This window comes from Ochotona princeps, chromosome 2, assembly GCF_030435755.1.
Source record: "Ochotona princeps isolate mOchPri1 chromosome 2, mOchPri1.hap1, whole genome shotgun sequence".
Lineage (NCBI taxonomy): Eukaryota > Metazoa > Chordata > Mammalia > Lagomorpha > Ochotonidae > Ochotona > Ochotona princeps.
In genome coordinates, this window is record NC_080833.1 from 25,806,547 (window position 1) to 25,819,499 (window position 12,953).

Sequence of the window (12,953 nt, forward strand, 5' to 3'; positions counted from 1 at the left end):
GGACCCAGCAGGAGCTGCAGGTGCTGCAGGAGGCCAGCGCACTACACACTGAGAATGGGGAGCAGGGAGGCAGTAACACGGGGGACAGAGAAGCATCCGATGACAGCCAACAGGCCTCTGTACCGGCAAAACCAGCCTCCACCACAGCACCACTTTTCCTGAGGACTCAGTTTCCCCTCTTCACTCAGGCACCCCCTCTTACAGCCCAGAGGCAGAAATCCCAGGTCCCAAAATGTGGTTAAATGCAGAGTGGAAGCAAAACTATGCATCACAGCAACCAACCTGCCCTAAGGGCCACCTCTGCACAAGTTCAGCTCCTAAGGCCCGTGTGAGTCAGAGAAGCAACATCCAAGGCATGTGAGCAGGAAGCACACAGAGAAGACAAACACTCAGAGGACGCCAAGCTGTACGGAGCCAGGCTGAGACCTGCCCAGGAGTAGGGCAGCTCTGCAGCAGGGTTTCTGGGGAGGGGTGGGGATCTGAGCCCACACCAAGGCCTCCCTTGTGTGTGTCAGCAAAGTGAGTGCCAGCCCAGGAGCAGGGCTATAGGGACAACAGCTGAACTGTCCCTTGTCCTCAGTCGGCCCAGTGATAAACACACAGGACTCCCATTTGTGGGAAAGATGGTGACCTCCTAGCCTTCCTGCATGTGGGGAAAACAGCCAGTGGAGCATCAAAGGGCAGAGTTACCCCTGAAGAGTGCATCTTTGTGCACTGGGAAAATGAAACCGGGACGCAGGCAGGAAAAGCAGGCTGCAGCAGAGGTAAGTCACGGCCAGCCGGCAAGGTGGGGCTGGGGGGCAGCTCTGCCTAGTGGCCAGGGGTTCCTCAAGGCTGCTTCCCCTCACCCTGGAGCCAATGACGATGCAGGCCTAGGGCTGACCAGCTTGGCTGTGCTGGGGATGGGGAGAAGCAGCTCAGGGCTACAGGGCCAGTTCTGGCTCCAGTTCCCTTCCTGGATCCTCTGTGAGCAAAAGGAGGATGAGTGCTATCCTCTTTTCTATCAGAACTCCTCAGGGATGAGAGACAGGTGGAAAGAGGTTTCAGATGTACTCTGCACTGGTGTTTCATGTTGGCTCCTGGATGAACTGGGGGTTGGGGATACCAGAGCCTGCCCTGTCTGCATTCTGGGATTCAGGTCTCACCTGCCAGGCCACCCCCAACCTTTGCAAGGCTCATCCACCCACCCTGCTCAGCGAACAGCATGTGGATCCAAATGACCCATGAAGCTGTGCCTCCATTAGGCTCCCCAGCAGGCAAGCCCGTCCCGTCCCATCTTTGGGGCTTGGCCAGGGGTCTGCTGAGAGGCAGGCGGCCTGGGCTCAGACCCAAGGCCTCCGGGATTCCTTGGAGTTTCCCCATCCACCCTGCCGAGCTTTGATCACGGCTACACGAAGGGCTTCCTGAATGCTTTCCTGAGGACATTGTTCCCCCACTATGGAGTCACCAGGGTCAAACGCATCATGGGCCCGTGCTGGTCTGGGTCCTACCCAGTGGGGAAGCGCAGCCCTCCTACCCAGGCCCCAGGGCCCCTGGGAACATCAAGCCCGCAGTTTCTCTTGATTTAGCTCACGACCAGGCTCGGGGAAGGCAAAGCGGGAGCAAAGCTGTGGCCATCAGCTCAAAGCCAGCACCTGGCACCACCGCTCCCTGTCCGCCCCTACACCCCCACACGGCACCTGCTTCCTCCCCAGTCACCCTCCAGGGCCCGGTGCTTCCTCCAGCACTGATTGACAATGACCAGGTACATCAGCAACTGAGTGCAAGGAGTGGTAGGTAGGACTCGGCCCCCTCCCTGAAGGAACTTACCATCTAGTGGGGAACAAAGACACACACCAGTCACAGCACCTTTAACATAGGGCCGGGGAGGGCCCGGCGGCGTGGCCTAGCGGCTAAAGTCCTCGCCTTGAACGACCTGGGATCCCATATGGGTGCCGGTTCTAATCCCGGCAGCTCCACTTCCCATCCAATCCCTGCCTGTGGCCTGGGAAAGCAGTCGAGGACGGCCCAATGCTTTGGGACCCTGCACCCGCGTGGGAGACCCGGAAGAGGTTCCTGGCTCCTAGCATCGGATTGGCGCGCACCGGCCAGTTGCAGCTCACTTGGGGAGTGAATCATTGGACAGAAGATCTTCCTCTCTGTCTCTCCTCCTCTCTCTGTATATGTGACTTTGTAATAAAAATAAATCTTAAAAAAAAAAAAACATAGGGCCGGGGAGGCTGAGAGGGAATGTCCGTCTCTACTCAGGGGAGTCAGGTACAGATCCACGTGCTAACCCTCCCAGCATAACCAGCAGCTCATCAGGCGGCCAAGGAGAGAAGAACTGGGGAGGCAAAAGTGGATGGAGGTCTCAGGATTCGAGTCAGCCTGACACATTCAGGAAATAGCAGGCACAACCTTCTGTCACAGGGAATGATGGGTGATGAAGCAAGGCCAGCGGGCTGGGGTATGACAGTGCCAGGTAAGCAAGGGGCCAGGAAGACCTCTGTCGTTTCAGGAGCAGGCATTTGGCACAGCAGGTAATTGGCCACCTGGGAGGCCCACACTGATCTGGCACCTGCTGTGCACACAGGTGATGGTTCAAATAGGTCCCTGTCACATCTGGGGGACTCAGAGTTCCTGGCTCCTAACTTTGGCCTGGACCAACCCTGGCTTTTGTCAGCTTTTGGGGGAATGAATTTCAGGTGGAACAATCTCTCTGTTTGACTGCCTTTCAAATAAATGAAAAATAGAAATCTTTTTTAAAAAGATGTGTTAGAAGCAAATGCTCTTAGAAACAGAACTTTTGAGAAGAGACTGAGAACCTAGGGAAGAGATAAAGGTAAGAACAGGAGAATGGGGAGAGGATGGGGAACAAGTGGGGCACCCCGGGCACTGCCAGGTGCCTTGTAAACATCACCTCAACTTCAGTGCCCTGGCAGTGGACGGGGTGAGCTGCGCTCTGCAGCAGGCGTCTCCTCCAGCCACACAGCCGGACGACAGAGCAAGGCCCACACCCAGGCCCACACACGGCCCTAGGGCTTATGTCTAGACAGATACACACGATTTCAGAGAATCATCCAGTGTACAGGAGGTCTCAGAATGAGAGCTATGCATTTGGGAGTCAAGACACTGATGGTGGTGGTTGAAGCTAAAGACTGTCCACCAACAAAACAGGCGGGGAACACCCACAATCAGACACAAAACAGGCGGGGACCAAGCAGGAAGAACACCCACAATCAAGCTGGTGGGGCCGCGGGGGGGAAGCCAGACCAGCAAACTAAAATGACAGTGGTGCTATGGGAATCCCGCAGAGAGAGTGAAGACCGGGACCAGGAAATGACTAAAGCACAGATCCGAGGTTTGCAACAACACAGGCTTCTAGCAAGCACCATCTCTCCTCCCCAGCGCCACAATCCAGAGGCAGAGAGCCAGCAAACAGCAGAGCCGCAAGAGGAGGGCAGTGACATACATGCCAGCTGGAGGAACTCAGAAGAGAGACTCCTTGGGATAGACACTTGGTCTTAGGTTCAGACAGCTGCCTAGGATGCCCAAATCCTGCACTGAGACATGAGGTCCAGACCCTAGCTCCAGCGTCAGTCCAGCTTCCTGCCAGTGCAGATCCTGCGAGGCACCTGTGAGAGTCACTCGCCTCACTGGGCTCCCTCCCCCTGCACTGGCCACCCGACTGAGTCCCCAGCTTCCAGTGTGTCCTGGGCTCAGCCCCAACACGGGAGAGAGCAGTGCTCGCTCTTGTTCTTTGTCTTTCTCTCAAATGAATTAAAAAAAAATTTTTTTTTTAAGTTTCATTTAGGGCCCAGCGCAATAGCCTAAAGCATCTGATGGGATCCCATGTGGGTGCTTGTTGGTTCACATCCCAGCTGCTCCACTTTCCATTCATCTCCCTGTTTGTGACCTGAAAAAGCAGTAGAGGATGACCCAAAACCTTGGGACCCTGCACCCTCATGGGAGACCCAGAAGCTTCTGGCTCTGTTGCAGCCACTTGGGGAATGAATCAGTGGATGGAAGATCATTCTCTCTGTCTCTCCTTCTCTCTGAAAATCTGCCTTTTCAATTAAAAAAATAAATAAATCTTAACAAAGAACAAAAAAGATCCACTTATTTTTATTGGAAAGGCAGATTTGCAGAGGGGAGAGACAGAAAGATCTTTCATCCACTGGTTCATTCTCTTCGATGGCTGCAATGTCCAGAACTGAGCCCTTCCAAAGCCAGGAGCTTCCAGGGGTACCTTGTGGATGCCACCCTCCCTTCCCTCAGGACATGAGCAGGGAGCTGGCTCCGAAGTGGAACAGCCAGGACAAGAACCAGTGCCTATGTGGGATGCCAGCACTTGCATGTGGAGGATTAGCCAATTAAGCCAATTGCCGGCCCCTCTCAAATGAATTCTAAGGAAGATTACATTGAGGAGCCGCAGACCGTGGGCTGTGGCACACGTAGGTGGCGCACAGGGGAGGTCTGGTGGTCCACACTGCTGTAGCAGCTCTCAGCAGCTCAGGCTTGGAAGCCAACGGGTATGGGGCTGGGGTTGGAGGAGAGCAGAGACAGGCAAGCAGAGGGCAAAGGGCACAGACTTTGGACTCTTCCAGATGGGAATACTGCCCTTGTCGGGGTGCGAAGAAAGACGCTTTAAAATCTCAGTCACTTAAAGGGCCCATTTGGCGGCTTCTCAGCAACAACAAAAAGCCAGCGTTCGCTTCTGCATCGTGCAAAAGGATTCGATAAACAGATGTTAACAAATTTAATTCCAAGAGGATAAAATGTGCTGAAGACCATCAGAGGCAACGCAGGAGCGATGGGAACACACAGGCCGATGACTCACTCCTCTGTGGGGTCTGCCAGAGCCGGCCTCGGCCTCCTGGCAGGCTCTTTGATACCCCGAATAGCAGCATTCGTTTCGTTGTGTCTCACCATTCAGACTGGACCAGGCTAAACCCCTGACACACGTTGCTTTTTCCATGCACCAACCCAGCCATGGTTTTAATCCTGCTGTGCTGAGGGGCATGGTGAGGGCCAAGGAAGTCTCCACGCAGTAGCCATCCGTCGGCCTCTAGGAACCACTTTCTTTCTACCCTGCCCCACTGCCCGGGTCCCTCTAGGCACTCGGGGACCCACACATAAGTGGGAGCAGAGCAGGGAGGCGAGACGGGAGCTTCCTCATCTCTGCTGCCTTGGCTCCCATCCCAGACTCCAGCCAGGTTAGCACAGTGGCGCTTCACTTGGCCGGGGTCCTGGGAAGCCGACCAGAGTCAAAGGGCTCCCTGGCAGGCGTGTCCAGGCAGCCGTCCAGCTGCCTCGTGCTAACACAGCAGCAGGCACAGGAAAGGGTCCAGGGAGAGTGGAAAAGCACCAGCAGGGAGCCACTGGAGGAAGAGAAGGAACCCGTGCAGGCTCAGACAGCACCGCCCAGCCCCGGATCAGCCACCGTCAAGGGCCCCTGCGATGGAGGGCACCCAAAGGGCCCCCAGCACAGCCACTCACAAGGCTGTCAGAGAACTGGGACCCGTCAAAAAGGGAGTCACAGAGGCCAGCAAGGGGGAGCAGCAGGTAAAGCGGCCGCCCACAGTGCCGGTATGTCATATGGATGCCAGTTCATCCCAGCTGCTCCGCTTCCCGTCCAACTCTTTGCTAATGTGCCTGGGAAAACCGTGGAGGATGACCCAAGGATGTGGGCTCCTGCACTTACACAGGAGACCCTGGTCCTGGGTCCAGAATTCAGATCAGCTCGGCTCTGGCCATTGCAGCCTTTTGGGGAATCAATCAGCAGGTGGAAGACCTTTCTTTCCATCTCTCTGTTTTTCAGATTATATGTATATATATATATATATATATATGTTTTTTTTTTCTTAACGTGGGAGAGGGGAGTCACAAGCCTCCAAGGTAAGCCAGCACACATGGAAGAAAACCAGGCTGTGCCCCGGTCCTTCCCAGCAGCCCTGGCCTGACCACATCCCTGTCAACACTGCCACCAATGGCACCTGAGCAGAGGCGACACAGCACACCGTCTTACAAGCCGCCACCCCCGTAGCAGATTCCAGCTGGTGCACGGGAAAGACAGCCGGGAGTATTAATAGACCTGCAGGAACTCAGCAAGGGCATGCCTGGGAAGTCCATCTAAAAGGGGGCCCAGAGAGAGACAGGCGACATGGCTCTCCGGAGGGCCTCCTCCGCAGACACAGGGAGGGGCACTCTGGCAGGGACACTGAAGGCCTAAAAAGGACTGCAGGAAAGTGCTCTGGTACTGTTCTTTTCCTTTTCTTTTTTAAATTAATGATTTATTTATTCTTCATTGGAAAGGCAGATTTACAGAGAGCAGGAGACAGAAAGATGTTCCACCTGCTGGTTCATTTTCCAAGTGGCCACAAAGGCCGGAGCTGAGCTGATCCAAAGCCAGGAGCCAGGAACCTCCTCTAGGTCTCCCAGGAGGGTGCAGGGTCCAAAGGCTTTGGGCCCATCCTCTATCTACTGCTTTCCCAGGCCACAAACAGGGAGATGGATGGGAAATTGGGCAGGCAGGACACAAAACGGTGCCCATCTGGGATCCCAGGGCATGCAAGGTGAGGATTTGGCCACTGAGCCACCATGCCAGGTGCCCCAGTGTTGTTTCTTCAGGCTTCCCACCTGCTAACGCTCATTTGTGGTCAATAAACTTGGGGTCAACGGTAAGAGGGGAAATGTAGGATGCCCGTAAGACCTCATCTTTGTCCCATGTTGCTAGATCACTACAAAAATCTGCCATTAGGGGAGGGTGTTTCAGAAGTTGCAAACTGGCAGTCGCAAACTGGCAGTCACTGGGACAAAGTTTAATTGATCAATTGACAACACCTAAAAACCAGATGACTTAAACAGGAAAAAAAAAAAATCACTGAATCCCAGCACTTTTCAGGCCAAAAGTAGAGAGCCTCGTTCCAGCAGTACAAGCAGCACGAACTGGGAGCTGAATCTGCACTGCCTCCTCTTCACAGGCCCGGGTTTCTCCTGCCCAGCAGGCCTGCATCAGGGCTCACTTCTCCAGGTCCTTCTAGGGAAGTCACGCCCAGGCTTGGTAATGCACAGGGAAGCCACAGGGCGGCAGCACTGGACCGTCAATAGGACAGGCACAGGCTACCAGGTGAGCTTCCAGGACTAAAGAAACCTCTTTTCCCCACTCGCTCCAGGGCATCCATCTCCACATTTCCACATTCCCCCTGGACCTCACTCAAAGGCAGGCATCCACTTGTTGGGCTTCTGCTGTCCTTGCACTCCCGCTCCACAGCTGGCCTGCCCGGGAGAGGCAGTGGTCATTGTGCAGCTGGCTTGTTGCTTGTACTGCTCAAATCAGGTTTCCACGTCTTCCCCAAAAGAGGCTAGAGAAAGTGTGGGGTTTCTTTTTTTCTGCAGGGGGAGGGAGTGAAGAGGATCATTTGATTTTTTTTTTTAAGAATTATTTTTATTGAAAAGGCAGATTCACCCAGAAGAGAGAGATCTTCTATCTACTGCCACAATTTCCCAAGTGGTCACAACAGCCAGAGCTGAGCTAATCCAAAGCCAGGAGCCAGGAGCTTCCTCCGGGTCTCCCACATGGGTGCAGGGCCCCAAGCACCTGAGCCATCCTCTGCTGCTGCTCTCCCAGGCCATACGCAGGGAGCTGTACCAGAAGTGGAGCAGCCAGGACACTAATTAGTGCCCATATGGGATGCTGGCACTGCAGGCCATTGCTATTATACTAGGGCACCTGTGCCAGGAACCATCTGATGTTTAAATGTTGACAATTCATTTAAAACACTGACGGCAACGTATTTGTGGGGTCACATGGACCCTGTGATTCCCATGATTACTCTCAATCAGGGACTTCCCACTGTCCCTCTCCTCAAGATGAGAGGTTTTTGTAGTGATTTCCACAAGGCCAAAGCTTTGGAACAGCAGGTCCTGCAACCTGATATCCAATCTGAGTGTCTGTTAGGGTCCCGGCTGCTCCACTCCCTATATTCCTGTTAATGCACCTTGGCAATGGAAGATGGCCTTCGCATTTGGGCCCCTGCCACACACACAGGAGACCTGGACAGAGTTCAAGGCGACTGACTTTGGCCTGGTCCAGCCCCTGATGCTGTGGCCAGGTGGGGAGTGAACCAGCAGGTGAAGATCTGTGTCTCTCCTTCTGTGACTCTGGGTTTCCAATAAGTCACGTATATGTGCCCTCACCCAGCTGTGGACACCCTCGGGCTTCAGGGGAGACCCCTTCCCATTTTCAAGGCTGACTCCTTCTCTCCCAAGGCTCGTTACTTACCCTCCCTCACTCAGGGCAGCCCCGAATCAGCTTAATCAGGCTGTGGTTCCCCACTCTTCCTGCCCTCTGTCCACTCCCCTGGCGACCTCATCGCCGTGAAGTCTGGCGAAGCTCCCACCATTGTGAGGACAGGAACCAGCTAGTACCTGGAGGGCTCTGCAGAGAGCTCAGCGCCTCCAGAAAAGCCGCCGTTCCTTCCATTTGCTCCTAAGGCAGGAGAGGCCCAAGCTTGGGGCACCAGCGACGCTAAATGTACTCGGCAACCCGACAATGGGTGCAGCTCCTGAAAGCAAGCACCGTGACCATGGGCTTAAACGGACGGTGATTATAATGTCAACCAAGTAAACATTCCTTACTGCCTCCTTTAGAAACTCTGGAGAGAATTGGTGGAAAAAGCAAGAATGTGAACCCCAGCTGTCGGAACACCTGTGTGTCCCTCATGCCCCCATTTCTCTTATAGGGAGAAACGGGTGTGCGCCCTGCTCCAACTGACACACGGAAGGTGCTGCCGCCTCCGCTCAGCATGGCAAATGGCTCACAGGACCACCACGAGTGCCCAGCCGCCAAGGTCGGCCCATCCAGAAATGCCAGCCCTTGCTAACTCCTAAGGAAACATCATGGGAAAGGTAGGATTCCAGCAGTTCGGTTCTCAGATACTTTAATCATGTTTTGTACTACAGTGATGGGGGTTGGAAGGTGGTGATTGTTTTCAAGTGAGTTCACCAGGCACACATTCCGCCTGGAATATCAACATCAACAGCCTGGGATTCCAAGAACAGGTAAAGTGCTTCCCTTTTCAGGAGGTTGCCGGGCCCCAGCAGGCACGCCAGGGCTTCAGGAAGGATGAGCACAGAACTAGGACAAACGAGCGAGGGCAGCCAGGGAGGCCTGGGGATTCTTCCCAGGAGCACAGCCATAGCGTCCCTCCTGAAGGCCACAGCCAGATCCCAGCCACTGCCCTGGAGTCCAGGCGGCCCCTCCAGGGACACTGCCGGCCTCTGCGTGTCACACCCTCCTCCCATCAGCACACCTCTCGGCTCACAGCCTGAGAGCTAGTGGCCCCCAGACAACAGGTGCAGTCTTTGGACCACATCCCCCAAGAATCAGTCTGCCCAGAAGGGAGCAGTGTGGGTGCAGACGGGGCCAGAGTAAGCAGCAGAGCAGGTGAGCTGCAGGGCCTGGGCCGACAGGGTGGCGGGCCAGTCCGGCCTCTGGGAGGACCGCAGGGCTTGCTTCCTCCATCACATCAGTTCTTCTCTGGGCGGTTTCTGTTCAGGACGGCTTTCGGGGCAAACTCCAGCTTGTCCTTGAGGCTCACCACCTGCGTGTGGTCCTTGCCGAGCAGCTCATCCAGCTTGCGCTCCTCACGGCGCTCCGAGATGCTCTTCTCCTCCTCGGCGGGCTGTGGCGCCTTTCCCCGGATGAACCATTCCAGGTGGTAGCCTACAGCCCCGACCACGAAGGCCACAGGAAACGTGACATAAGGGGCATAGGTCCGCACCACCGTCCAAAACACAGGCCACATGACATCTGCAGGGTGCACAAGGCAGCGTTAGGGAGAAGCGCACAGTCTTGCAGCTGCAAACAGGGCACTGGGCTCTCCGGGCACAACCCACCGAGCACACGCTCCTGCAGAACAAGCCAAGAGGGTGCCTGGCCCTACCCAAGAGTACTGGCCCCCTGAAGTCACACGGGACACTGTGGAAGAGGCACCCCTTCACGTGCTGCGCCTGTGGGCAGTGGTGTCCCCCAGGGAGACTTCTGAGCCATACCGTGTGGCGCTTCCAGCCTGTGGTTGACGCCAAGCCCTCCCTGGGCAGTGCGCCACCGCTTCAGGAAGTGACCCTAAGCTGCGCTCTGCTCTGAAATCTCTTCACGAGCACTGCGACCAAACTATCCCACCACACATAAACCCACCGTTCACCCCCTGGCACCCAGGCAGTAAGGACAAGAGACGAACAGCTACAACAGTAATCCACACCCGGCTGCCATGGATTTCGGGACGTCAGCAACCTTTGTTTTCTGTTTTGAACTTGGCTCCTTTAACAACAGAGCAGCCTGTACAGGGTGTAAATGTGCTGGCCCAAACCGACTATCTTCAACCAAATCCATCTCCTTGTATTTATACAAACTCCTAAAACATCACAGACCACTATTTGTACTCTGAAGACCCAGTCCTTGAAAATTCTTTGAGAAAACTACTTGGGTGGGGGTGGGGAGGAAATGGTAGGGGGAAGACCCCCCAGGGCCTCCTGAAACAAAGTAGGACAAAACCAACCAAAGTCACATAAACACACACACACACACTGGGTCACTGTGATGACCATTAGTATTAACAACCATCAAGTACCACTCGCCGCCATCTTAACCAGGACAGCCACCTCTACTGAGGACTTCGGCCAGGTCTTGGGCTAAGCACGTTACAGCCACCCTACAAGGCCAAGGGCACAGTCAGGATACCAACTCAAAGATGTGTTTGTGCACCTGCCAGTACTTCCCGCCATCACTTCCCCACGGAGCACAGAACGCGTCTGTCTCCGGGTCCAATTGTCTTTGGAGGATTCACATTGGCCACCCCACTGTGGACCATCCTGAGAGGTGGAAGAACCTGTGGCAGCCCCGAGTTTCCCCTCCTGGTCCTTGGTCTCTGCCCTGGGCACCTGCTGACGGCTTCCGCACGTGCCATCTAATCCTAACCCACCTCTAAGACACAGAAGTGGCTAGATTTTTGTCAGGGGCCACAAAGACTCCAACGTGACGTTAACTCACTCAACATCTCCAGAAGCCATAGGGCCAGGTCTAGGAGCTTCTTTTTTTGCCATCTCTGAGATCATTGTGGGGGATTTGTTTAAAAAGATGCAGAAACTGTTGAGAGTATAGCTTGAGGAACACTTTGCAAGCTGGTGTTGTGGCACAGCTCGTTAAGCTGCTGCCTGGGATGGCACCATCCAGATAGGTGCAGTCTGAGGCCTCCCTGCTCTGTTTTCACTCCAGGTTTCTGCTAATGTGTCCAAGCAGCAGCAGATGGCCAAAGACTTAGGCCCCTGGCACCCACAAAGGGAACCAAGATGGGGCTCCTGACTCCTGCCTCCCGCTTGGTCTAGACCCAACTGCTGCAACGACCTGTGGAGTGAAACAGTGGGTTGAAGAGTTGTCTGTATGTATGTCACTCTGCCTGGGGCGCCGGTTCGAGTCTCAGCTGCTCCACTTCCCTTCCAGCTCTCTGCTTGTGGCCTGGGAAAGCAGTCGAGGACGACCCGACGCCTTGGGACCCTGCACCCGCTTGGGAGACCAGGAAGAAGCTCCTGGCTTTAGATCACTGTGGCCATTTGGGGAGTGAACCAGCAGAGGAAAGATCTTTTCTGTCCACCCGATTTTCCAATAAAAATAAATATTAAATAAACATACTTCTCTCGGACCCAGCAGGTAGAAGAGCTGCCCCTCTCTGTAGCCGTGCTGGCTCACCTGTCCGCCCAAGGGGGTGAGGGAGAGTTCAAGGTGCTCACGTGTGTTAACACCCCACCAAGTCACCGCACATCCTCCTCCCAGCCGTCCCGGGGAAGGTCAACGGGTGTCCCACCCCCCGGAAGGCCCAAGGGCCCCCCAAGTGCTCACAAGGACAGAAGAGGCCCGCGGAGCTGGCCAGGATGACCCGTCAGGGTCAGCAGGGCCCCTGGACCACCCGCCGGTTCCCGGTCCCTACAGCCTCATCGCAGCCAAGCGAGCCGCAGCGGACACTCCCGGTCCCCTTCCCTGACTCGGCCGTCCCCGTCCGCGGCTGAGGAGGGACGCCCTGCCGGCCCCGCGCTCACCTGCGGCCCACCCCGCACGCCTCGGTCCGGGCCCCCTAACCTCCGCCCCGCCGGCCCGGAGCTCCCAGCGGCCCCCGGGCCCGGCCCCGCCCACCCGGAGAGGAAGCCAGGCCTCCTCCGGGTTGGCAACAGCGCCCCCGCATGGCGTGGAGGCCTCCAAGTCCCGTCTCCACGTGTTTTCCTCGTGGGAGAAAGTGAAAGGTCACCCGTTTATTTATTCAACCAACGTTTATTAAGTGTCTTCTGAGACCTAGATCTGGGCGTACAAAAACCCAGGACTTGATCCGTGACCTCAAGAAGCTCTCCTTTGCAAATTATCAAATAGTGCTTTAGCAACTCTGTGGATCCAGTCTTTCTGGCTAGGTGACCTTCAGAGCAATTTTCACCTGCGTGAGCCTCTTCAGACTTGGCAGCAATGTCGTAAGGATTATGTGAGATGTATTCAAGGGCTGCGCCAGGCACGAAGCAGCCAGGGAAAATGCATGCCGGTTACTGCTACTCTGCAAAACATGGAACTACAGTAAAAACCTGTCTTCCAGGACCCCCTCCTGTGTGTCTCCACTGTGCGCTCCACAGACATTTATAACGGGGAAAAGTCCCTTACGGAGGGCTCCCACAGGGCCCTGCCTTGCTACCTTTACTCCATTAATCCCAGCCTGGCGTGGGAGGGAACTTGCTAAGGTTAAAGGCAAACAAATCCAAAAAGAAGCTGATTTTGATGCAAGAATTTTTAAATCCACTGCTACGGTTTATATTAGAATGCGTACGCATTCCCCAAAAGTTTGGTTGTGGGACCATCCAGGCCTGCTGCAGTCTTGGCCACACTTTTTTTTTTTTAAGATTTATTTATTTTTATTGCAAAGTCAGATATACAGAGA

At 55.1% G+C, this 12,953-nt stretch overlaps 1 protein-coding gene across 1 annotated transcript; it reads right to left on the reverse strand.

Annotated features, from left to right (window-relative positions):
• Positions 1-9,196: 9,196 nt before the first annotated feature.
• On the reverse strand, positions 9,197-12,180 carry SMIM12 (small integral membrane protein 12). The gene is made up of 2 exons (XM_004591597.2): positions 12,076-12,180; positions 9,197-9,793 (listed from the first exon to the last, which is right to left on the reverse strand). Exon 2 carries the CDS (start codon positions 9,786-9,788, stop codon positions 9,510-9,512), a length of 279 nt encoding a protein of 92 aa, XP_004591654.2. The 5' UTR covers positions 9,789-9,793; positions 12,076-12,180; the 3' UTR covers positions 9,197-9,509.
• Positions 12,181-12,953: the final 773 nt, after the last annotated feature.

Excerpts from the sequence above, each read along its gene's own strand:
- SMIM12 (XM_004591597.2), bottom strand. The coding sequence starts at position 9,788 with ATGTGGCCTGTGTTTTGGACGGTGGTGCGGACCTATGCCCCTTATGTC.